At 39.1% G+C, this 25078-nt stretch overlaps 2 protein-coding genes across 5 annotated transcripts; one reads left to right on the top strand and one right to left on the bottom strand.

The window, feature by feature from the left end:
* Positions 1–892: 892 nt before the first annotated feature.
* On the top strand, positions 893–12188 carry sec62 (SEC62 homolog, preprotein translocation factor). Its single transcript, XM_056390887.1, has 8 exons — positions 893–986; positions 4820–4928; positions 5886–5991; positions 6430–6625; positions 7729–7824; positions 7909–7969; positions 8491–8610; positions 9054–12188. The coding sequence occupies exons 1-8, from the start codon at positions 897–899 to the stop codon at positions 9590–9592; spliced, it is 1317 nt and encodes a 438-aa protein (XP_056246862.1). The 5' UTR covers positions 893–896; the 3' UTR covers positions 9593–12188.
* An 835-nt stretch (positions 12189–13023) lies between these two features.
* Positions 13024–24834, bottom strand: nadkb (NAD kinase b). 4 transcript variants are annotated; one of them, XM_056390884.1, is made up of 12 exons: positions 24776–24834; positions 23259–23552; positions 23067–23150; positions 22216–22345; positions 21214–21322; positions 20448–20533; positions 19221–19323; positions 18866–19044; positions 15720–15819; positions 15410–15567; positions 14235–14317; positions 13024–14127 (listed from the first exon to the last, which is right to left on the bottom strand). In XM_056390884.1, the coding sequence occupies exons 2-12, from the start codon at positions 23549–23551 to the stop codon at positions 13968–13970; spliced, it is 1485 nt and encodes a 494-aa protein (XP_056246859.1). In that variant the 5' UTR covers position 23552; positions 24776–24834; the 3' UTR covers positions 13024–13967. The 4 variants fall into 4 exon arrangements, with proteins under 4 accessions (XP_056246859.1, XP_056246858.1, XP_056246860.1 ...); XM_056390883.1 differs by having other exon boundaries at positions 24673–24828; XM_056390885.1 differs by having other exon boundaries at positions 24781–24824.
* Positions 24835–25078: the final 244 nt, after the last annotated feature.

Raw genomic sequence — 25078 nt, 5'->3', positions numbered from 1 at the left:
AGGGGGTCCTGACAAGTCATTACATTTCATTGACTATTAAAAGGTACATACTAAAGAAGAAACACAGAAGGAAAACACCAAGACAAATAGTAAACAAAAACAATGACATGTTTAGTATTATGACATTAATTCATAATCATTGAAAATAAATATTAAAAGCAACAATAACTTAATTTTCTATTAAGAAAAACGGCTGGCTTTGCATAATCCAAAAGAAGAATTTAATGTGTGAAGGTAACAGGGGGATCAAGCTGTCCTAAATAACATGTTCTTGAGTCTTGTTTATAGTATTAATTTTTGTAATTATGAGTTATGTCTGTGAAATGTAAATAGTAATGTAATGTAATAAATAATCATGTAAATAGTCAGGATGAAAAAAGGATAGTGAATTTAAACAATCCAAATCCCATAAACAATAAATTTGCTCACCCTCAGAAAAAATACAAAATAAATAAATAAATGTGTTCAGTCTTCAAATGCAGATGTTCAAATTTCCATTTCTTTCACTGCTAACTTGAGGATTTGCCCATGTTGGTTTAAAAGGACTGGCTAGTTAACTAGATTACTAAATTAATACATTTAAAATTAAATTTGAATCAATAAAACTTGAGGTATTTAAAGACAATCAGATGAGAGCCCCATTCATATCACAATGATGGTGCAAAATGAGCTTTCCAAATAAATCAAAATAAATTATTATTATAAATTAAATAAATGTAAACATTTAAAGGTAAAGGGTGCGACTTTGCAGTATTTTAATGCACAATGTCAATGTCGAAAGCTTAGAAAAGCCAAAACCAGCCTGTGGTAAAAATGTTAGTTCAACTCTTTCAATCATGGGCGAAATTACTAGGGGGGGATTTTCAATCGTCTAACCGCTAGTCTCGCGATACTCCATGCTGTGCGCGTGCGCCGCCTCGCGCACGTCGGAGGAGCTGAGTTGGAGGATCATGGCGGAGCGCAGGAGACACAAGAAACGGATCCAGGTAACATCATTTAGGTCTTAAAAAATCACTGTCCATGTCAGATGAAGAACAACAAATAAAAAATCAGGCGCAGGTTTACGACCTGTTGCGGGACGATTGTTAACGGCAGTATCCCCTTGTGGATCCGTTAACAGGCGGCGGATGAAGCCAAATGATGGCTAAAGGTAGCTAGCTTTAGCTGGCTAGCGAAAACAAATGTCAGTATTTCTTTTGGAAGAGACATTTCCGGGCTAATTACTATCTTCGCTACCGGTAGCTCTTACACGCTGATATATATGCAGTCTATCAACGTTATTATACTACTGAGCTGTCTATAGTTAACCGTTTTCATTGGGATTGAACTGGCTCTAAAGGTTTGCTGGCTAAGCTGCGTCAGCTCTAACCAGACGTGTTTACATAACGTGGAGCAATCTGTGCGAATTTTACTTCTGCAATATATTTAATAATATATATTGGGTCAACACAGTGAATCACAATGTATATTACTGTGCAGGTAGCAGCAAGGAAGTGGAAAGACTAGATCACTGATCTCAGTTAAAGCAACAGTTTATAGAGTGCTTACAGGTTCATTCAACTTAAACACCACTCGTATACACGTACAGAAAATCTTAGTAGTTCGATTTTTCGATCCCAAGCCTTTCCCAAACCAATACACATTTCTGATCTGTTATTCCATCATAGCCAGACACTAATGGTCAAAAATCCACATTAGTGACCTGGAAAGTACAGATCAACACATGAACATGTAAAACCTGGACCTGATCAATAAGTATACCAGTTTCAGATTTGTGAAACCTTTATTCTATAAGTGAAAACACAAAAAAGGGCGATTTTACTGATTTTGTTTTTTCACCCCATATGGACCACATTGGACCAGGTCTAGCTCAAAAGCCACTATACTGAAACTTTATGTACATAATCGCAGATGTAGGGTTAGCTTATATGTCTGATCGTTTTTCTTTCTCTGAGTAAGTTACTTGATAAATGTGTCTTAGTACTTAGACTCAGTGAAGAACTTTTTTTACTTTTATGTTGATACTTTAGAAACTTCTTAAATGAAAATTTGAAAGAAACAGGCTCTGATTAGTTTTCATTCAAAAATCAGCTGTGTTTAGGTTTCATTCTATGAACTTCCTCTAAGTAGGTTTTGATGTTGTTTCGATTGCCAGAGAATTATTTAACTATTGTGATAATGATTAATTATTTCATGTTTGGTAACTTTTATGGGTAAAAATGTCAAGCAGTTGCTGGTTCCAGCTTCTAACATGTACGGATTTAGTGTTTTCTTTGTCATGTGTCGTTGTAAACTGAATGTCTTTGGGTTTTGAACTGTTGGTTGGACAAAACTAGACATTTGAAGATGTCCCCTTGGGCTCTGGGAAGCCATGATAGGAATTCTACATTGCTTTTGGAAATTTATTATAGTACATACTGTATATAGTTAGTATGTACTAGTATGGAAATGGAACAAAGCAGTTGTGTCCTAGTAGTGGGATAAGAACAGCTGAATTGTTTTTACTCCATGTGTTGTAATTCAGTTCAAACACATTTCTCAAGTAAATCCTGCCTCCCTGAAGATTGTATTTTTCACTTCTTTATTTTTTTCGAGGAGGCCATTTTATAGGCTGTAGCTTGTGATTCTGTTGAACTCTACTCTGTTATATTGAGAGGTACCTCTATTTTTTAACATCAATGACAGTTGACTTTATAGTATCTGACAAAACCACCCATCTTACATAACTTCCCCTCCATGTGTTTCAGTTATAGATGATTGAGAATGTTGAAATTGCCTATTGTGAGCAGGGTGTCTGGCCGACATTATTATTCTGCTGCCGTTCGAATTCAGCTGCATTGCACATATTCTGTTATCTCATTTATGAGTATATTGCAACCAAAAGAGGCTTGTCCATTACCAACATCATCACACTGCATTACACAACAGCTATCTCCTGTTTGGATGCAATTCCTCTTTATTTTTCAAATGTGTTGTTTAATTGTGCTTTACGTCACAGCTTTCAAGAATTGAACCGAGTTTGAAGCCGCAGTTATTACATGGATGTATACTTGTCTGTCAGCCACTTGGCACATTCAGATACTAAGTGCTCCAATACTACAGGCCTGCATTTTGTCCACTCAAATTAAATCGATCATGGGTCGCCTGAATACTTGAAACACATTTTTTAGTACCATAAACTATAGTCTCCAAAATGACCATAAAGTTGAATCAGGACCTCTCTAAAACAGCTGCCCCTTTATAACCTTCATGCAGGAAGGATTTATTGCAGGGTATTAGAGTACATTAGTTTTCGGTAGGTGTTCTTAATATACCACCCAACCAAGTGCAGGTCTCTGCATGTTCAAGTTCAGTTGCATAACAACACATACTGTTAACTCCTTAATGAGTGAACCACAATGAAAACTTCCCAAGATCACCAGTCTACATTACATAACTGTTATCTTGTTTTTTAATCATAATTAGTATGGATTATGCAAGTGCAATTTATCATTGTGCTTTACAGCATTCATGGGTTGAGATGGGGTACATCTCTACCCAAAACCGTAACTTGGATATAGATTTTAACAGACCAGTCTTGGTGTGGTGCACTAGCAGACAGTCTTCACATACTATGGCTGTGACCAAGACCTGAGAGCTGCTTGCTTCATGAGCGCACGGTTAAAAGAGACCAGCTAATCCTCATGCATCAAGCCAGGTGGATCCTACAGACGGTGACAGAGAGCTTTCTGTGTAGGGGTGTCGTGTAACTGAGCTGTGTGACTGATACCTGCATCTTTAAACAAAGGCTTGTTTGATGGCCTAGTCTTCCTCTTGTTGCAGTTACTGCTCAGATCTGATAACAAAAAGTTGGGAGTGTTATGTAAAGAATCAAATATCCCAGCACCGCTGCCTGCAGATAAAGCCATTATGTTAATTTTGGTGCTAAAGGACGGTAAAGACTGAGTTATTACCTGTTTCTACGGTAGTATGAGGTTGGTTGGATAAATTAAAAGGCTGTAACTTGATTTTACAGTAGTGACTCACCCCTAGGGCTTCAACTGATCATTATTTTCATTTTCTATTGAAGTTCATGATGTTCAACATTCAGTCAATCATTATTGAGGCCATAGTTTATATTAATATATAGGTACACATAGGTTTACCTCAAGATAACACAATGCACAATTCAACAACACTGCAAAATAGAGAGCAACTGTAAAAAACCACTCTGGCACAGTCAACAAGCGTCTCACAGGTAGTACCAGTATTTTGCACACGGTTCTTATGGCATTTTGTCGTATGTTGCTTGTAAATGCCTTTATCAACTTGTGATGTGGTCAGAGCTAGATGATACATCCAACAATCAGTGGTCACTCTTACATTAATAACAAGAAATATAACACCATATGTGAATGTATAATATTTCCTGCCTTGCGTTGGCTCATTTCTCAGGTTTGTCCTGATTGATTCAGTACGGTCAGTTATTGATTCGATTCTCAACTTCTTATATAATTATTTTCATTATTGAGTAATCTGGTGATTATTATTTCAATTAATCAATTTGTTGTTTTTTCTATAAAACATCAGAAAATAGTGAAAAAACTTAGGTTTGAGTAATTTCTGACCTTTTCTTTCACTTGACTAATCAATTAATCAATTGTTTCACCTCTGTATCCAACTCTAGATGTAGCTGTGAGATTTACTGTTGGTTTTCTGTAGTTCAGTGCCAGAATATAATAAGGTATCATTTTACCAGATTGTGACTTTGATTTTGTTTCTGTATGTATGTGTGTGTGGGTGTGTGTCTTAATCTGTGTGCATTTGTCTGGCCCTGCAGGAGGTGAGCGAGCCCACCAAGGAGGAGAAAGCAGTGGCCAAGTACCTCCGATTCAACTGCCCCACCAAGTCCACGAACATGATGGGCCACCGAGTCGACTACTTCATTGGTTAGTGTTCGTTTTCTGTGAGGCAACAGGCAAAGATGACAACACACAACCTCAGCTCTGGGTGGGAGTGTGACTCAGGAGATAACTGTCGAAAACCTGCCCCCTGTTTGTTGTCGAACACACAGACTGACGTGTTTACTGAACAGATTCAGTTGTGTTTGAATTTTTCACAGTAAATGAAGCCACTGCTGTGTTGAAAAGTCTGTGCCACGTTGCTGAACAGTTGTCAAATTCTTAAACAAATCTTTCCGCTTCACTTTCCTCCCACACAGTATTTATACTTGTCTTTTTCTGTGGTACGTGAGAATCCCTTTGTCATTTTGGGAAATGCTGTTGAGTCAGTGGTTGTGGTTGGAGTAAGGTATGACTGCTGAGGCCAGTTATTCCTCTCATCGTCACCATCACATGTCGATGTCAGCTGCTGTATGTCTACAACCTGGAGCCATTATTTTCATTTGTTACACTTGTTGTCAAATAAATGGATGAGCAGCCATTTTTAAAGTTGCTACAATGAGTTCTCCTTGGTACAGTTGCGCTCAGGTTGTCCCGAGCATCTTGGAGAAGTTGCCACAGTTCTTCTGTGGATTTAGGCTCTCTCAGTGTCTTCTGTCTCTTCATGTGATCCCAGACTGACTCCATCTGTTGCAGGACTCCTTGTTCTTCTTGTCACTGTCGATAGTTCTAGCTCTGGTTGTGTATTTTGGGTCATTGTCCTGCTGCAGAATGAATTTGGGACTGATGAGATACCTCCCTGATTTTATTGGGTAATGGAAAAAACATTTAAACATCTGTGCCTAAAACTTTTGCACAGTATAATTGTAGCCTATAAAGTCTTTCACACTAATGACACATTTTCAGCTAAAATTGAATAATTTACAAGACAATCACCGCATGACATTTTCAGGCCCAGTGACACTATGTTTTTCTAATGTCTGTCTTAAATGTCCCTACATTTAGCCTCCAAGGCAGTGGACTGTCTGCTGGACTCCAAGTGGGCCAAGGCTAAGAAGGGAGAGGAGGCTCTGTTCACCACCAGAGAGTCTGTGTTGGATTACTGCAACAGGTTGGCTTCTGAAATTAACGAAAAATCATTATTCACGGGCAGGATTTTATTCCAAAACAAGGTATCCATCATTAGGATACATACACACACAATATGGTTTCTGGCATGTAGTGCTGCCGCTAACAGTTATTATCATTACAGACAAATTTACTTATTATTTTCTAAAATCCAGTAACTAGTGACTGTCCATCACAATTTCCGAAAACATAGAAGGTGCAAATCAGCAAATATTAACATTTGCGAAGCTGGAACATATAACTTTTTGGCATTTCTGCTTAAATATGCTGATTAATTTCAATTAATCATGGCTTGAAATGATAATTTTCTTAGACTTGAGCCTGTGCACAGCGCTGGTGATTCCTTTTGAACAGTAATGATCCAAAATAAATAAATGTTTTTGGCCCTTAATAATCAGACGTTCTCTCTCTTCCTCTGTAGACTTCTAAAGAAGCAGTTCTTCCACCGGGCTCTCAAAGTGATGAAGAAAAAACCGGAGAAAGACGCCAAGAAAGAGAAAGAGAAGGAGAAAGAGAAGGCCAAAGGCGACAGCAGCAAAGAGGAGGAGAAAAAAGGGAAGAAGGAGAAAGAGAAGAAGAAAGAGTCTGAAGCTGCTGAAACCAAGAAAGAGAAAAGCGTACGTGATCCAACACTCTCACCCTCTGTTAGAAGATAAAACCACACATACCTGTCCGAACAAGACACTTTTATTACCGTTGGAAGCTCAGTTATATAGCACAATAAGAAATGTGATGCATACTCTGCTTCAAATGTAGTGGCTGACAACAGCAAAGCCATTTGTTTCTGCTTTACTGTTGAACGCTAGTAACGTTTGATGGAGCATTTTTACTGCTTTGACAATGGGATCCATTTGAAGCAGGGTTATCAGTGTAGCACAGTGCACAGACTTTCCCCAGACTGATTTCAGTGGTTAGCATGTTTGCTCTATGACCAGTCAGAGTTAACATGACACGGCTGATCTGATCGGCCTCCTGACCCGACAGTAAATGGGGGTGGATATTGACTTTGCTGTACAGGTTTAGAGTAAACAGAGTGACAGATCTGTAGAAGTCATGGAAAAAAGCTGCTCGTGTACATGATGTCTGGTCTGGATTAGTGAAAACAGAATTTATCACTGACTGGAAAATTAACAGCTTCAGTTTCTGTGCCAAATGCCTGTTTGCTGTTTTTGATTGTGTTATCAGTCTATTGCCAGTTTCGCTATTTGAAATGCTGCTTTTAATTAAGACTTTCTAACAGAATCAACATAGATGGAGATTAATGACTACGGCTGTTCTTTGTTCATGTTGAGCAGCGGTCATTCAGAAGCTGCTGTGCTACAGTCATTATTCTATAATCATGACGTCATCTGACAAAATCCACATAAATCTGGGATGACAGCAGCTCTGTTGTATATTTGGCTCTATTGGCGTCTTCTTAACTTTACTGCTTCACAGCTCCTGACACTCGCTGAGCTGCCTCAGGTCACTTTAGTACCTTAGGCTGAAATGGAGAGAAAAAAGATGCAATTACAAATTTAACTGGATTATGTGGATGTAAGGCCGCACCCTGACTGACCTTTGCTCTCTCATTCGTTTGAATGAGACCATTCAGGGGGCTCTGGCAAACTGTCCACTAACCAAGAGGTCACACTGTCCCTTTTATAACATTTTATTTTGAGTAAATTAGATTCTTATTCATGAAACTATAATGTAGTGTAATCTTTATTTGAATTAACAGGATGACAGTCCTGGAACCCCCAAGAAGAAGAAAGAAGTGAAAAAGAAGTTTAAACTGGAGCCCCACGAGGATCAGATGTTCCTGGATGGAAATGAGGTGAGTGTGCACAGAGAACAAATATATATAAGTGTTTGTAATGCTCAAAGACAGTGTAAACACAAACGTGCCTCTTAACTTCAGGTTTACGTGTGGATTTATGATCCTGTCCACTTCAAGACGTTTGCCATGGGGCTGATCCTCGGTGAGTCACTGATGAATGTTCTCCTGAACAACAAGTGAATGGAGGGTTACATTAAAACCAGTTACCTGCTTTAATGTTGTGGCTGATTGATGTAAAATTAAGGCTTTTAAAAATATTGAGCCTACACAGACATGATTTATACAGTATCAGCTAATATTAGCCTAGCCTAAATATCATAGCTTAGGGTGTATGTCCATATAGCAATTTTCAACATATCACCACTGCCATTCAGTTGTCTGGTCTTGGTTACCATGGTGACGAGGCCCGTCCCATCTGATGAACACCAGCACCTTTCTGAACAGTTCAGAGTGTGTGTGTGTGTGTGTGGCCGCATGTGGCCACACACACACTCCTCTTTGGGAACAATTGAAAAATGACACTCAGTAAAAAACACTATAAGGACAATAGTACAAACAAGTAACTGGTTTTAATGTTGTGGCTGATCAGTGTATCTGTTACTGACCGCAACTGATTTTACCTTTTTTTTAATCCTCACACCGTCTGTGTGTTCTGTGTTTCAGTCATCGCAGTGATCGCAGCCACACTGTTCCCACTGTGGCCAGCAGAAATGCGTGTAGGAGTTTACTATCTAAGTGTTGCAGCAGGCTGCTTCGTTGCCAGTATATTGCTTCTAGCTGTCGGTAAGTATGTGGTCAAAGAAATCTGTTTGCCTATTGGACTCCTTAAAATGGTTTTAAATGTACTGAAAGACATCTACTGCCATTTAACTAAACTACAAACTAAGAAAATGTATCTGCTAAAAATGTTAGTTGCAATTGTTGTGTAGGTTTATTTGTAGCAGTTATAGCACCTATCGAGCAGAGGGGCAATTCAAAGTGATTTATATAAAGATAAAAATGCACTACAATTGCATTTAAAATGCAAGATAAAGAAAAATAAAGTCAACTAAAAGGGATAAAATTGAGTAAAAATAAAAGATGAAACAAAATACAAGTAGACCAAAGTACTAGGTAAGTTTTGATCTACATTTGAATTACACTAAAGGTGAAGACAGTTGTCTGTTTGATATTTAAATTGCTGTATTTAAAGATTTAATCTCACTGGTTGTTTCCTGTCTCCTCAGCCCGCTGCATCCTCTTCCTGATCATCTGGCTGGTGACCGGTGGGCGCCATCACTTCTGGTTCCTCCCCAACTTGACAGCAGACGTTGGTTTCATCGACTCGTTCCGGCCGCTCTACACTCATGAGTACAAAGGACCGCGAGCTAGCAACAAGAAGGGCTCTGACAAGACCGACGAGAAGGACAGCGCCGCCTCCACCAAGGCTCAGAAATCGGACAGCGACGAGAAGTCAGACAGCGAGAAGAAGGACGGCGATGACGAAGACGAGGAGGAAGAGGAGGAGAGCAAAGAGACAGGGCGAGAGGAGAGTAAAGAAGCTGAGGGGGAGGGAACGGGGCCGGACCGCCACTCGGACACAGACAGCGACCGGCGTGAGGACGAAGGCTCGCAACACAGCAACGGAAACGACTTTGAGATGATCACCAGAGAAGAGCTGGAACAGCACACGGAGGAGGAAGAGGAGGAGGAGGAAGACCAGGAAACGCAAGAGAGTAAAGAAGAGGGTGGGAGTGAGACTAAAGCCCAGACTGCTGAAACATAAACTTCTTACAATCCCATCACTCTCTACTTTTCTCTCTCTGTCCTTCCCTCCCTCCCTCCTGTGATGCAGGACCTGATAGTCCGGCCTCTCTGAGCCCGCTGAGGCCGAGGAGAGCCTCCATCTCTTCTTGTTGAGATCTTCCACTAAAACAGCACCGATAGACCAGAACCAGGATAGACACAACCCTGAAAAGTTAACGGCTATGACAATGGGGGGAAAAAAATTTAAAAAAAAAAAAAAAAAAAACAAATAGAAGAAGCCTTACGGTGGATCTGATTCCTCCCACCCAAATGTTATTTATGTTCAAATGAAAACTGCCACCAGACGTTTGCCTGAGGAAGTTGTCAACAAAATCCCATCAGACCAACAACATCTTTTTTTTCTTTTTCTCCTTTTCTTCATTTCTCATGTCAAGAAGTTGCTTTTTTCTTTGTGTCATTTCAGCTCAAAATGTTTTTATTTATGTCCACAGTCTTTAATTTCATTTGGATGTTTTGTAAGTGAGGTCAAATGAGTGAGAGCTATCAAGCTAAACTGACCCAAAAGAGAAGACGTGCTACTTTGTCCGAATCCGAATCCTCGTCCATGTTGTTGGTACAATCATGACAGTTCTGGAGAAAGCCTGAAAGCCCCTTTTCTTTCTGTTGTTCTGGTGATCAGTCTATTGCAGGAGCACGCTTCACATCCTGTTGAATGCCATTGGGTCTGATAGCTTTCTCAGGCAGCACCTTAAGCAAACTAACATGCGTGTCTGCTTTGAAACGAAGCCGGGTGGACCAAATCCTGTAGTTTACTACAAAAAAAAAAAAAAACATTGCGGCTGGGTAAAGAATTTGGAGAACAGAGTAGTACGGCTCTTTGAGGTACTTGCCATTGTCAGTAATAAAACTTTTTTTTAAGAAATGGCTGATGATCTTAGTGCAATCCTCTCACATTTTATGTTTAATAATGTGGGACTCATCTTTAGGATTAAATGTGAGCAACTGGGACACAGCTGGCGCACTTAATTTTCTTTTTTAAAAAACAATTGCAGCATTTGTTGTACAACTAAAGCTAGAAGATATAAGATCGAAGATTTATTTGCAACAGAACTAGATTAAAAGTGAAGCAAACTCTAGTGCCAAACACAACTAATAATGATGTTATGCATGCTGACTTAACATGGAGTGTGAGAGCGAGGGGTACATTTTGTTAATTCGTTGATCATTTTGTAACTGCAATGTCCTGCTCCTCAAAATTTTCACATCTTTGACAACATAAAGAGAAGGAAAAAAAGCACAGCATAAGGTTGTTGATGTCTAGCTAAATAAATATTTTTGGTCTCAATGAAACCGTTTAAAAGGTGTTCGCACTAGACTCTCATCCAAACCAGTCCTGTCTAGTCTCGCACAAGCTGTCACATGTGAAAATAGTGGGCGTTGTTCATGAATCCAGCTCCGCCGGCCGGTACAAGCTCGACAGTTTCGTTCCCAATCGGAGCCCAGTACCCGCCGGCCGTGGTCCAAGCTGTTCTTTCACATTATCTTGTGGCTAGAAAATGTCTTAGATGCTCTTTAGTCATAGCGAGGATTATATTTAAGTATAAAAAATAGAAATGTATCATTTATATATGGATTCTATTGATATATCAAATATATACATACAATAATTAGTCTATAAAACAGCTTTTTCTCTCCTTTTCTTTTGTATTGGGAATAATAATTATACCTCCTAAGTGTTTATAATGCTAATTTTTGTTTTTATACGATCATCAAGAGTGTACTCATTATTTAAAAAGGTAACATCTGGGATTAGAAAACTGCGGGAATTTATTAGATATCAGCATCTTTGTTTATTTTGTTGGGTTTTTTTTATACTTGCCACAGTAACATTGAATGTGTGACCTGGTTGGTTTGTTGTGCGCTGCCACATCTGTATTTCTCTCACTAACAACAGTCAGTCGTTAAACTGACGTTATAAAACCAGTGGCTTGTGCAACACTGAGAGAAACCTGCCATTTCCCACATAATCTGACGTGGCAAAAACAATATTTTAATATATTCCATACAGTTGTCCTTTTGCTTTGCCTAAAAATGAACTCATCTCTCGGATTCAGTCATTTGTTCTCCTGTAATCCCTCTGAGGTTTGTAGCTCTTTGACTTTCTAACTCAGACACCACCATGTTGTTGCTCTTGTTTGTTTTCTACTTTGGTTCTTTTGTTTGTTTTTTTTCTCCCCAAACGGGCAAAGTGCATCTCTGTGTCCGAGTTGCCAATCACTCAATATTGGCAAAACCATTTCACAAAAGAGAGAAAATAAATTATTCTCCCAATTGTTCTTGACTGTTGCACAGTATCGGTCTGTTGTATATTGTAGTATTATTACTCTCTATGCTGCTGCTTCTCATCGCACATTTCTGGGGGAAATAAAAGTGAAACTGTAAAACATCCGTGTTTTATCTCCGGTCAAAAACTGTCTTTTGATCACCTAGTTGTCCACATTTGGATCAGTGTCATTCTGAAGACTGTCTCATGCAATATTGGAGTATAATTTAATAAAATTGGATGTCTGGAAATATATCTGTATCTTATCATTGCAATAAAAATATAGAAAGCACATGAGTACTGTGGTATTTTCTCTGGGATATTTCTGGTTACACAGTACCAGAGCCAAAAGAATTAACTCAATCAGTTGAAGGACAGATGATCTCCAACTGTTTTGATAAATAAATAGTCAATTTTAAAAGAGAGGTGCCAAAAAATTTTCAGGCTCCAGCTTCTCAAATGTGTTTGCAGTTTTTCTTTGTCGTCTTTATTAAACGACAGAATATCTCGAGCAAAAAACAATATGATTAATGGAAAAATAATTTTCAGATCAATCAATAATAATGCATGAACTGCAGCTCTGGATTGACAATGACTGAAAGAGACACAAAACAACAACAGCTGTGTCCAGGGGCTCGAGAGGCCCCTGGACCTGTGCCCAGAGGGCCCGTTCATCCATCAATGGCTGCAGCAATAAACACCGGAGGTGTGACATTGATCCCTAGCTGTAGTTACCTATAAATATATATATGGCTAACAGACAATAAAAAAGTTAAAAAATAAACAGTAATTGTTTTGATAATCGATTAATTGTTTGAGTCTTTTTCAAAAAAAGATTCCTAAAATGTGCTTGTTCCTGAAAAATACAAAAAAATTTGATCATTCCAGTTGTTAGGATTTGATGTTTTTCTTGGTCTTATATATAGTTATTTGAATATTTGAGGGTTTTGAACTTTTGATCAAACACATTTAATGATATTACCTCGTACTGTGGGATATTGTTATGGGTATTCAATGACTACTTTTTTTGGTCTGAAAAACATCAGAAAGAAATCAAGAACTTAATCCGCAGGATGATTTAGAAAGTTTGGATTCACACAAAAGTCAGACTAAACCAAAAAAAGCTGGAAAGTTTAGAAATTTATTTTCTCACTACCTTCTCCTGCTACAGACTTTGACAGTTTAACGGTCATGAAAATGAGAGCTGGTTTAAGATTCTCCGATTCATTTTGTTTATCCCTGCCACATGCAATCTTTCCGCAGAATTTAGACTGGGGCACAAAAGTTTTGAAAACAACTTAAAAATGTCAGTAACAGGACACGTAGATGGTAGGACGTAAAAGGACTGAGAAAATTGTACAATATGTTTGTACAGCGGAGAACAATCACATACAGCACTCTTTGGTTGACTCAGTATTAGAAATAAATTTAAATATTACATAAATACGACATTAAATAAATTCATCCTAGAATCCTGTATGTACAAATATACATTAAAGTTCAGAAGAAACAGTCCTTTTGCTTAATTTCAGTGTTAACAGTGTATTTCTACCTATAACCTCACAGTCATGCTAGTAACATCTACATCTTATACACTGATCATCACATTGATGAGTAAGTGATTCAAGTCCAAAGAAAACAGTTTTCAGAATATTCATGAAGAGCTTTAGGTTTCATCGATCACATCACAGGATTATGCATCATGTATCATTTAAGTAACAATAGACTTTTTTTCATATCCAAGTTGAGAGACATGCGTTCTCCCTGTAAGCTATGAAACTGCAGTGTGTATATACTGGAATGTAATGAGATGATGACTCAGTGTATAAAATACTGAATATACAGTATGATCATTGTACATGCTATTCATACGACTAATGTAACATTGCTTTGGCTGAAGACACATGCGCTCTCACTGTCACAGTCGAGTGTTTCTGTCAGGAAAATGTTTGCAGGGTGACCTAATTGTCGTCTCGGAACAAACCTGATCACTCTGTTCTCACTTACTCAGCTGCTGTGGAGAGCGTCGGCTGAATGTCTTTAACTCAGGTACGTCAAAACACCCGCTGACTCAGTTTTCAGTGTCCGATGAATCCGAGATGTCTGCCAGTCGCGCCTGCCTCTTGCGTACGTTCCAGTGCAGGCACTGAGCCAGGCTTTCAAACCAGTCGTACACCAGGTCATGGCAACAGATAGATGGCACAGGGTAACAAGATGTAGTGATCTTGATGCTGTTGGGAGGGAAACAGAAGGCAAATTAATCCTAATCCTAAAATGAGGAAAAAGAGAGATCTGTCTAAGGACATGTCGGCAGATAATGACAGTGAATGAACTTCACCAGTCTCCATGCTGGATCTCCTGTCTCTTCCTGCCATCAAACGACACCCAGGCAGTGTTTCTGGCATCTGGAGACAAAGTGATCTGTTTTAGGAGAGAAGAGGACAGAATGCTAGCCTCTACTTTGGCACAGTGGTGTTTTGAGCTAGAGGCTCATCTCAGCATGTTAACATGGTCACAATGACAATGCTAACAGTCTGGTGTTTAGCAGGTGTAATGTTTACCATGATCACCATATTAATTTAGCATGTTAGCGTGCTAATATTTCTTAATTCGCAGTAAACACAAAGTAGAGATGAGGCTGATGGGAATGTTATTAATTTTGCAGATATTGGATAAATCAAAATTCTGACTTGATGGTGGTGCCAGATGAAAAGTTAAAGGTTTACCAAAGTGATTAGTATTAATCTTAAGGGGTGACCGGAATATTTGTACCAAATTTCGTGAAAATTCATCCAAACTGGCATTAGAGGAAAAGTAAGTCAGATTCAACCTCTGCGAACATGAACTTCTACAAGTTTTCACAGCAATCCACCCAACAGTTGTTGAGATATTTCAGTCTGGACCAAAGCAGTGCACTGACTCACAGACATTACCATCCCTAGAGTCATGTCACTAGCATGGCTAAAAAGTGGCGAGTTAATTTGATAGTAGAGCATGTATGCTCAAAATACTAGTAGTTTTCATTAATAATGCTAACAGAAGTTTAAAAAAAAAAAAAAAGTCTGTTTTACCTTATTAATATGCAAATGTATGCAGCAAGGCAAAATCTAATCATATTATCTACTCCATGTGGGGTACCAGTGGGATAAGTGTGAAGTTTCTACTTCAGTTATTGAGTTGACAACAGTGTGTCTACAGAGCCACAGATGCCAGCATGATGACATACTATCCTGTTTATCATGTACCACGGTAGAGGGACATGAAAGTGCCGTCCCTTTAGGTCGTTTGTTAGTGAACTATAAAGAGGTCAGCATCAATTAGGGAGCAGAGGCCTTGAATACTGTACCTCAGAAGAATAAACACATATGCTACTGTAGTGAAATATCAACAGGGACTGAAGGACACTGCCCTTCAGAAGTGAGAGGACCATTTTAGAATTTCAATTAGTCAACAGGTGAGCGTTTGCCAGGTGTGTATGAAGGGACTGCTGTTTATGTTACAGTGAGACATTACCATGAGCTCCACCCCAGCAGGGACAACGATCGGCCTGAAAGAGAGCGAGTGTGGGCAGATGGGGGTGACCATGATGGCGGGCACATTGGGGTGGATCATTGACGCTCCTGCTGCAGCCGCGTATGCTGTGCTGCCTGTAGGTGTGGACACAATCACACCTGGAGGACAGAGACAGGGAGGCAGTTCACCATGTTGATCTACCACATTTGATTCATTTGTATAATACTTTGTGTCTCCATATTACACATTGTGACCCCATTGCAAAAAAGTGACATCATATGGCAGGGGACAGGTGTATGTCTGTCCTCACCGTCTCCCTGCACTGAGGTGATGAGTCGTCCATCGAGGTACAAGTCGACATTGGACAGGTAAGAAGACGGGCCTCGATCCACCACCACCTCATTCAACACCTGTATAACACACAGACCGTGGTTAACATTAGAAAATTTCTTAATGACTAAAGTCTTCCAATGTGATGTTTCAATAGTTTTTAATCTGGATCGGTCAATTAATCAAAATGGTGAAATATGATCATGTCAATTTTTAAGAAAATCTAAATCCTGTTTGGGAACATTAAGGCTTTGTACAAGCAAAGTGAAACTCATGGTCACTGACTTCTGACCACAGAAATCAAATAGGTTACAGCAGTGCCATCTATAGACCAAATACCATAAATGTTTTCATGTGTTTATGTATTTATATAGTATAACATGCAAAAATGTACATTTAGGATGCTAAACACAGGAAAATGGACACAAAAAAAAAAAAATGAATGGCTTTTGTTCAAGGTTCAGAAAATGTTTTGTGCCAACTATGACACAGACTGGATGAAAAGTACAGAAGGAGGGCTATGAAAGTTAAAAATGGTGAAAAAAAAAAAAAAAATCTTTAATGTAGAAATGGGTGGTGATATACTGATCTTGAAATCAGTACAAGCCCAAGAAACTAAATTAAATGTAAAGTGTTTTATAAATACCCACATGGTGGCGCAATCTACACCAAAAACAGTCAGTTTGTCCTTGGTCCATGGCCTAAATATGCACCAAAATTTCACTGGAATATCTTAATTACTTTTTGAGACATCCAGCGAACAAACAAGCAAGTAAAGTTATTACAAACAAAACCTCTGTGATGAGAAATGATTAAGATAAAACCACTATACTGCCTTCAATGTGACGCGGGATAACCTGACATAACTGTGCAGCCACCAAACACTGAACAACTAGATTGGGATGTATATCCTGACAACATCCATCCTCACAAAACGTCATTCTTCAATATGTAATTCTCTTTCATAGACAGTAAATGTGAGAGTAAATTTCATCAATGCAGTTCAATAACAATAATAAATCAGCCAGCCGCAGACGAAGTACAATCCCACATTATACGAGGAAACTACAAGCAGAGAAAAATGCTAGTGTGCAGACAGGCAGCGTACAGATCATGTTCCCCACTTCAGTCAGTCACACAAAATACTGCGGCGCTGAGCAGTGATGTCTGGCAGATGTACTGACGTCAGTTGCGCACAACGCAAACATCCTGCTGGTGGACACAGCAGACGTGATGTAATGTGAGGTCAAAATCTGGTTGAAAGACCAGAACAATCCATCACTGTCTTTTATCGATGAGACGAAAAGCCCCAGGGAGAGAGGAAAGAGCTGTACTGAAAATGACAAACTACCGCACTCTGTGTGTGTGTGTGTGTGTGTGTGTGTGTGTGTGTGTATAACTGCAGCAGTGTGGCACATTGTTTAGTTAGAGTGTGTCAGACCGAAAGCGTCAGAGCTCATTAAATACTGACTGCACTGTAGACGCCATGGTCTCCATGGCAACTGGCTCAACAGAACTTCACAACATCCGACTTTCTCTCCCATATCAACTTTATTATGACTGTCGCCATGGCAACCCAGCTGATGTTCGCTCTTGCTGAGCTGTACACATGTACGCACACACAAACACACCTGGGATGAAACACACACACACAAGCCATCAACTTTATGGCGCTTACAGCATCATTTGAAGCGTGTGATGATCAGGAATTAATAAAGACGACAAAATGCAGTCACACCAGCTCTTTTTTTTTTACCAAATATTTCCATGAACTATGGAACCAGAGGAATTAAAGTTCCCTTTACACACCCTTGTTTGCGTTTCCACTGCATCTGCAGAACAGTCAGACAAATTAGTCCAATAAAAGGAAATGACAGTATTTGGGATGCAACTTTCTCACAAAAGGAAACAACAGTCAGTATTCTGTTGTGCGAGTGGATGTAATGATTGAATGCAAAGGAAGCATGCAGAGCTGGAAAAGGAGAGTGTCTGATACAAAGTGGACAATCTGCTGAGTGACTTGAGGTTATTTATCTGTTCTAGTAAATACCTGACTTTATTCAGTTTTTATTCTTTTTTTTTTTCCTTCAACTACTTATATTTCTTACTTCTTAAATGAATTTTTAGCTACTTTCACCCCCTCCACATCACCTGACATTTTGACTGCTTCCATCTCTTTGTCTTCAGATGACATTTGAACCAATTTCAGTTCTAACACTTCAGCTGACACTTCAAACTCTCTCAGATCTCTGATCTTCACCTTTGAACTACAAAAAAATTTCTTCAGCTCTTCTAACTCACACAAATTTCACTGTTCCCACACTGTGAACATCTGCTTTCAGTCGACATCATTTTTCAGTTTATAAATCTTATAGGTCTCTTAGCACTTCCACTTCAACCAACATTTCATCTTAATTTATCACATACACTTAAATTGATGTCAACTTCTTTCAGCATTTTAATCACTAACTGCCATTTCAGCTGGTTTGAATTTCAACTATTCCAAAAGTCCCAACTGCAAAATTTCAGCATAAATTGTTTTCAGAAAATGTAGCTTCTTTTAGTTTCTTTCTTCTTTCATATGTAACTGCAATGAAACAATCAGCAAATTTGTTCCTCTGGTTCACTCACACTCTCAACACATTCTCACATACACTCTCTCTTTATCTCTCTGCGAAGCTGAGAACATTAATTTGTTTTTAACAAAATAGTTCACACAATACGGTAGTACATAGTGCTACCGTATTGTGTGAATAAAGCTGTACACAGCTTGTAGCAGCCATGGGTTTGTTTTTTAACCAATCATCGAAATTCAGCACCACAGTCTCCGACCTAATAGTTCGTGGGTCATCAGAAAGTACTTCCTCAGAGCAGGACGTGGTTCCCAAATTTCTAAAAATGCAACTGGTTTGTCTATTTTTCATCTTAACAAGCACTTTTCTGTTGACCTCTCAACTATTATCCAAACTATTAGCATATGACTTCTATTACACTTCAACAACAAAGAACTAAACTCTCAAGGACTTTGAAACTGAAACATCTACCCTACCAAGCTTATTTAATGTAAGTAATATGTCCAGTGGCTTATTGGCCCACTGATCTCCATCTGGACATCTTTGTCCTCACCTGTAGCTGCAGGGTGACCTTGCCTGCCTCACTGTTAGTGTGTCCGTGAGGAAGGAGTCCGTTGTGCTCTGGTTGCTGCTGCGGGGGCTCTCGGTTGTACGGCTGCTGGCCTGTTCTCTGAAGCATGTCCTTCACCACCTTCACCTTCAGACGACTGCGCAGAGTGATGGCTGCATTACCTGAAAACCCACATGCAGATGGACAAGTTAACACAAAAGTGAAGATGATGTTTCTAGGTCTAACCTCTCAGGAGAGAATGAGTTTGAATATTACACAGATTTAGTTTTTACATTCACATACAAATGACAACAACATGAAACATTAAACCAGTATTTCATATAAAGCTGCAATTTACCTTCAAATACTTTGGCCACTTCAGTCTTGTATGACTCAAACTTGAAGGGTGTCAGGAAACCCAGAGAACCGAGGTGAAACGCCATAACTGGAGGAACGCTGCCCTACAGAAGAAAACAAACCTCAGTGTGACTGGCTCTGCTGGATTCACCCTTCACACAACCATCAGCATCTCAACACCTGAAATCATCTGTTTACCAAACTATATAAAGCACATGATTTACATTTGGTCTTATTAAAAGACTTCGGATAACATACTTTTCTTTAAAATCTGTGATGGTACATCTTATAGAAATTCATTTAGGAGAGAGCTTATTAACAACAATAGTACAGTAAACAAAATATTCAGGATACAGTCACAGAAAGTGTTATTTAAAAGTTCAGCAATCTGACAATGTCACATAGGTGACAATAGTTTTATTACCACTACAAAAGACAAAATATTCCAATGAGTTTCACAGAATTTCCTGTCTCGAAACATCATCTGACTGCCTGTAACTCCACCTGCTTCACAAGACCAGGGTTATTGTAAAAGTAAAAATGAGAGAATGAAAAATACGATTTCCATTTTACTTTTTTCGAAAAGAAAAAGGTAAAAGCAAGAAAGTAAACCTACTCCACATTAAAATCAAAATACAGTGCATCCAGAAAGTATTCACACCCCTTCCCTTTCCCCACATTTTGTTATGTTACAGCCTTATTCCAGATCTGTGCCTCGATACAATCCTGTCTCGGAGGTCTACAGACAATTCCTTTGCCTTCATGGCTTGGTTTCTGCTCTGACATGCACTGTTAACAGTGGGATGGATATAGACAGGTGTGTGCCTTCCCAAATCATGTCCAATCAATTGAATTTACTACAGGTGGACTCCAATCAAGTTGTAGAAACATCTCAAGGATGATCAGTGGAAACAGGATGCACCTGAGTTCACTTTTGAGTGTCATAGCAAAGGGTGTGAATACTTATGTACATGCGATATTTCAGTTTTTTATTTTCAATAAATTTGCAAGAATTTCTAAAAAACCTTTTTTCACTTTGTCATTATGGGGTATTGTGTGTAGATTGATGAGGAAAAAAATGGAATTTAATCCATTTTGGATTAAGGCTGTAATATAACAAAATGTGGGGAAAGTGAAGGGGTGTGAATACTTTCCGGGTGCACTGTACATGTTAATCGCAGATTTGTAGATTTGACAGTATAAAAAATCTAGTATAAAGGATCTGTACCTGGAAAAGAGAGGAGGCATAGAGCAGAGTCCCATCTCCACCAAGACAGATGATCAGGTCTATGCAGTCAGAGATATCATCATAACCTGCAGGTGGACAAAAAACATTGCTATTACACCACTTACAAAATTTAATAACTTAATTCAAACCGTAGCAGTAAAACAGCCACATTTTTCCTCTGTCAAAAGCCAAAAGAGACAAAAAGTCCTGAAAGCTCTCTGTGGGAAGACCTGATGACTTGGCCAACCTTCGCCATATGTGGCCACTAATTCATCCAACAAGATCAAATATTCCAGGAGACAGGAAAATAGGTTTTGAAGAAACTTGTTCTCTCTCCAGGAGCATTTTTTTGTTTCATTCTTCAAGCTATTATTTGAAAACAACTTCAAATACGGTTATTTTGCAAAACAATGGATACTACATAAGAAAAGACAGTTGTAACATATTTTCATTTTTTTAAAGAGTATCCACTTCCACGCCATATAAGATGCTCTGGATTCTGCCACTGTGTTGTTGCCTTGGCAATGCACATCCATGAATTTGGGGGCAGAGCTTCTGAAAGACCACTGTCTTTATCAAGATTCACTTACTCCACATGAAAGTAAAACTGTGTACATAACAGCATATTTTACATCATAGTATCATAGTATTTTTATTTTCATCCAAGTAAAGGATAATATTGCTTGTTCCTCTACTGATCGAGTTTATGTAACTTATATTTTTGTCTTTATTGTGAGAGAGATGGTAGGACACACAGGACTCTCACCCTCCCTGAAGGTGCAGAGCTGATTGCGTATGGAGCCAAAGGCCTCATCCTTTGACAGCGTAGCATCATCTGCGACCCTGCGTTCCACGTACACCATCATCTGTTTCTCCTGATACACAAAGACATGCTTTAGTGACTTCAGCCAAAACACACACAGACAACTCTCAAAGGAGTGCTTTCCAAAATAAAGTTGAGCATATGCCAAACATGTGTAGTTTAAAATGACAGTGTTTGTATAGAATGCAAATATGTGTGTTTATTGGCCACATGTGGTTGTCATAACTGCATTTGACCAGACTGTAACTTTCACCGACATGTCTGGGCCATTTCCTGCGTTCTACCACAGTGTACAATCTGTTCTTTGACACAGAATAGGGTTAATGTAAGAAGGTGCATTATGAAAGGTACAAAATGTTCACCGAATGTAAACCAAGAGTTGTGCCTGGTATTGCCCTCAAATTGACGGAGACGGTAGACGAACATGGGAAAACAACAAAATCAAAATCTGTAATGTTTTCTGATGCAGTAAAAAGCTTGTAAACATCAGTTATGAGTGTAAACATGTAAACATGGGAAGAGACAGACCTATATTTTGAATGATGATTGAGAAACACAAAACGCACTTTTTCCATCAACAACTCAAACTTAGATTATGTATGTGAATACACCTCATATTTATATTATCAAAAAATCAGATTTCAATCAGATTTGGCCTTTGAGTGGAAAATTGTAAGTAACGTTTCACAAGATAAACTGAAAAGTCTGCACACCATGACTTATGCAAAAAATATTATCAATTCACACATATTCAGGCCAAACCCTCTGCCAAACCCTCGGTGTGATAATTGTTAGAGATCAGACCACACACAGCTGGCGGTAACATATAGGCATTAGACTGATTAGTCAACAAGATACATCTGCCTCCTCACACAATAACTTCAGAAAACCTTCATATTCTAAAACATTTAATATATCAACTGTACAGTAAATAAAATACTGTACCTCCACTAGAAACCTGCAGAGCTCTTTGAAAGGTTCAACCAAGCTCTCATCTCTGATTTTCCTGATGACAAGCACATTGACTGGAGGTTTATTCCAGGTGAGCCGCTGGCTGGCCGGGTCCTGGATGTGCCTGGAAGAAAGAAACAAACACAAATGAGTAAACAAACAAATACAATCACATAAATGTAGATACATACACCATCACTGTCTTAAAAAGACGCGTTAGATACACTGAAATAGAGAGAACAGAATAGGTCAAAAAGGTGGAACAGACATTATGTAGACTGTGTAGACTAACTGTTACATAATCACAATGTCTTGGGACTTAAGCTTAGTTTGTTGGATCCTGACAGTTAAGTCAAATGCCACCATGATACCATGTCTTACCTCTCAACCATGTCTTGCGTCTTCTCAATAAAATGAAGCTTACCCTACACTGTACTAACAGCTGAAGTCATTCATTAACTGTTATGACACTTTGATGCAACCTCTGTGTGAGTGAGGTCCAAATTTCAAACATGATAATACAAAAAAGACAATCTCTCTTTCTCTACTTTACCATTTGTCTCTCTCCTTTGTGTGGTGAATGACAGGCATTTTGTAGATAGTTTTGTCGGTGTGTGTTTTCAGATCAAGCTCAAGCTCAGACATCAGCTGAAAATAAGCATCTGTGGTCTGTTCAGTGAGCCATCCCATTGCATGTAACATCCAATAACAGCTTTCGTATTTTATCTTATCTCAAGATAACAAGGTTACACAAGCTATTCTGTGTCAATGTCCCCAAAAAACTGAATATACTCTCACCAGTTTGTACACACAAAGTTTAACTCATTCAATATCCTCATGCTTACATGACTGAAGTTGGGTTGGGAAGAATACAAGCTTTGGGTCCGAAGTGAGTGGCTGGATATGGTCCATGTAGAAAGTGGGCTTTCCTGTGAGGAGGGGAAAAAAAGAAGAGTCAAGACTCTATCACTTCAGGTCCTAGGCAGCAGAGTTGTGCCAGTGGCATGGCAGACCACCTGGCAACCTGCAGTGCAAACCTTTTAGGTGAGCTTTCCGCTGTGTCGCTCGTTGACCCAGAGGGCTCCAAGTGCTCGTGTTGGCCTGGCAACCTCCGCCGCTCGATCTCCCAGAGCAGCTGTTCATGACCATCCCCCCGTCGCTGCGACCTCTTTCCTTCCCGCCGTCTCCTTGGTGACTTGGATGGGTGCCCCCTGTGCTTTGATGGCCTGGCTGACTCTGACAGCTGACCAGGGGGGCCTGAGGGTCGTGCCATACCAATGTCCGGCACTGCAAGGGGCCCCATGGATGGACTGGTCTCTGAATTGTCCATTCTGCAAGGAAGCAAAGCAGAAACGCCTATTAAAGACTTTTAACCTATTTAAGAAAAAGAAACAATCTACAGGATGATTCTATGCATAACTGAAAAAAAACTACAGCAAACAGGCTATATTGTTCTCACAATATGGTTTGTTACAAAACACTGCAACTAATGATTATTTTCATTATTGATTAATCTGTCACTATTAATTAAGATTAGATTAACAGACTAGTCATTTGGACTACAATATGTAAGAAAATGGCAAAAATGGCAAAAATGCTCTTTACAATTTCCTTAAGTAAAGGAGATGACTTCTTCAGATGTCATGTCTTGTCAGACTAACATTCAAAAAGCCAGAAATATTCAGTTTACTGTCACAGACAACTAAAGAGATCAGAAAATATTTGCATTTAAGAAGCTGAAACCAGAGCATCTTGACTCAATTATCTAAATAGTGGCTGATTAACTTTCTGTTGACCGACAAATCATTGCAGCTGTATACAAATTTGAAATTAACTAAGTAATCTAACCTGAATCAATCAGCAACCTGACCAACACTCATTTGTCAGTTTACTACCAACAAATGTTTAAAACTCACGCAGTCTAATACAACAGTCCTGCAATAAATCCTCCTTCACAAAGGTTGTAATGTTCTGTTTTTATTTGAGATTATATCCTCCAACATGATCATGCAGTTAAATCAACACGTCTAAAGCAGTTTCAACAAACTGAAAATTATAACCTTCATGAAGCAGGACTTATTGCAGTACTGTTTTATTAGACTGTATTGGTTTGCTTTGTATTAGCTAGGTGAACCTTATGACCCTAACTAAATTAGAGTAAATCATGCCAATGTAACGGCTGAAGTTTCAAAGTTAAGGTCAAATTCATTTTTCAGCCTTCTAATGATCATCAGTGACATTGAGTGAGATAAGTGTCTTTGTATAACACATTACTCGTAGGTAAGAAGGAGCTAAATGAGCTAAAAACGAGAGAATAACAGAAGTGAGTTTATCAGTCTGTCAGTCCCAGCTCTGAAAACCGTTCATTTGTTGACAGCTAATGTTACCTAGCAATAGCTAAAGAGCTAACCGCTGTGAATTCACTGTGAACTGAACGAAACGAAGCCTTACTGTATTACAAAGACGTAAACATGCTCATATCGGCACTAGACGCTGTCAACAACGTGTTTAAAGACAAACACTGTCGTCAAAGTGAACTATTACAAAACCATACATGACCGGGGGAGGTGATGTTTCCGTTGTGTTGGTTCAGGGGTGTCACTGTGCGCAGATCTCTGCGCAGGACCGGTGCTCAGCTAAAGGCACAGCGCCATGTTTGACCCCGGTGGTCAGAGACAGAATTACACCCACAGTGTGACCAGCATCCCGGGATGAAAGCAGTGGTGAAAAAGTCAAAACAACACTTTCTAGGCACTATAGTTTTGCTTAATAAGGTGAAATACTAAATTACTAAATACTAAAATACTAACCAGTTCCAATTGGTACTTAGGTGTAGTGGGAAAAAAAACTATGGTCA

Source organism: Seriola aureovittata, chromosome 12 (assembly GCF_021018895.1).
Source record: "Seriola aureovittata isolate HTS-2021-v1 ecotype China chromosome 12, ASM2101889v1, whole genome shotgun sequence".
Classification (NCBI taxonomy): Eukaryota; Metazoa; Chordata; class Actinopteri; order Carangiformes; family Carangidae; genus Seriola; species Seriola aureovittata.
The sequence above is the reverse complement of the archived record's forward strand: the minus strand, read 5'-3'. Positions and strand labels throughout refer to the sequence as shown.

Coding starts and splice junctions, on each gene's coding strand:
- sec62 (XM_056390887.1), top strand. CDS start 897: ATGCTGTGCGCGTGCGCCGCCTCGCGCACGTCGGAGGAGCTGAGTTGG. Junction 6,626..7,728: donor AAACCAAGAAAGAGAAAAGC/GTACGTGATCCA, acceptor TTGAATTAACAG/GATGACAGTCCTGGAACCCC. Junction 7,825..7,908: donor TGTTCCTGGATGGAAATGAG/GTGAGTGTGCAC, acceptor TCTTAACTTCAG/GTTTACGTGTGGATTTATGA.
- nadkb (XM_056390884.1), bottom strand. CDS start 23,551: ATGGACAATTCAGAGACCAGTCCATCCATGGGGCCCCTTGCAGTGCCG. Junction 22,346..23,066: donor CCCAACCCAACTTCAGTCAT/GTAAGCATGAGG, acceptor TCTTTCTTCCAG/GCACATCCAGGACCCGGCCA. Junction 20,534..21,213: donor GCTCTGCACCTTCAGGGAGG/GTGAGAGTCCTG, acceptor GTCCACCTGCAG/GTTATGATGATATCTCTGAC.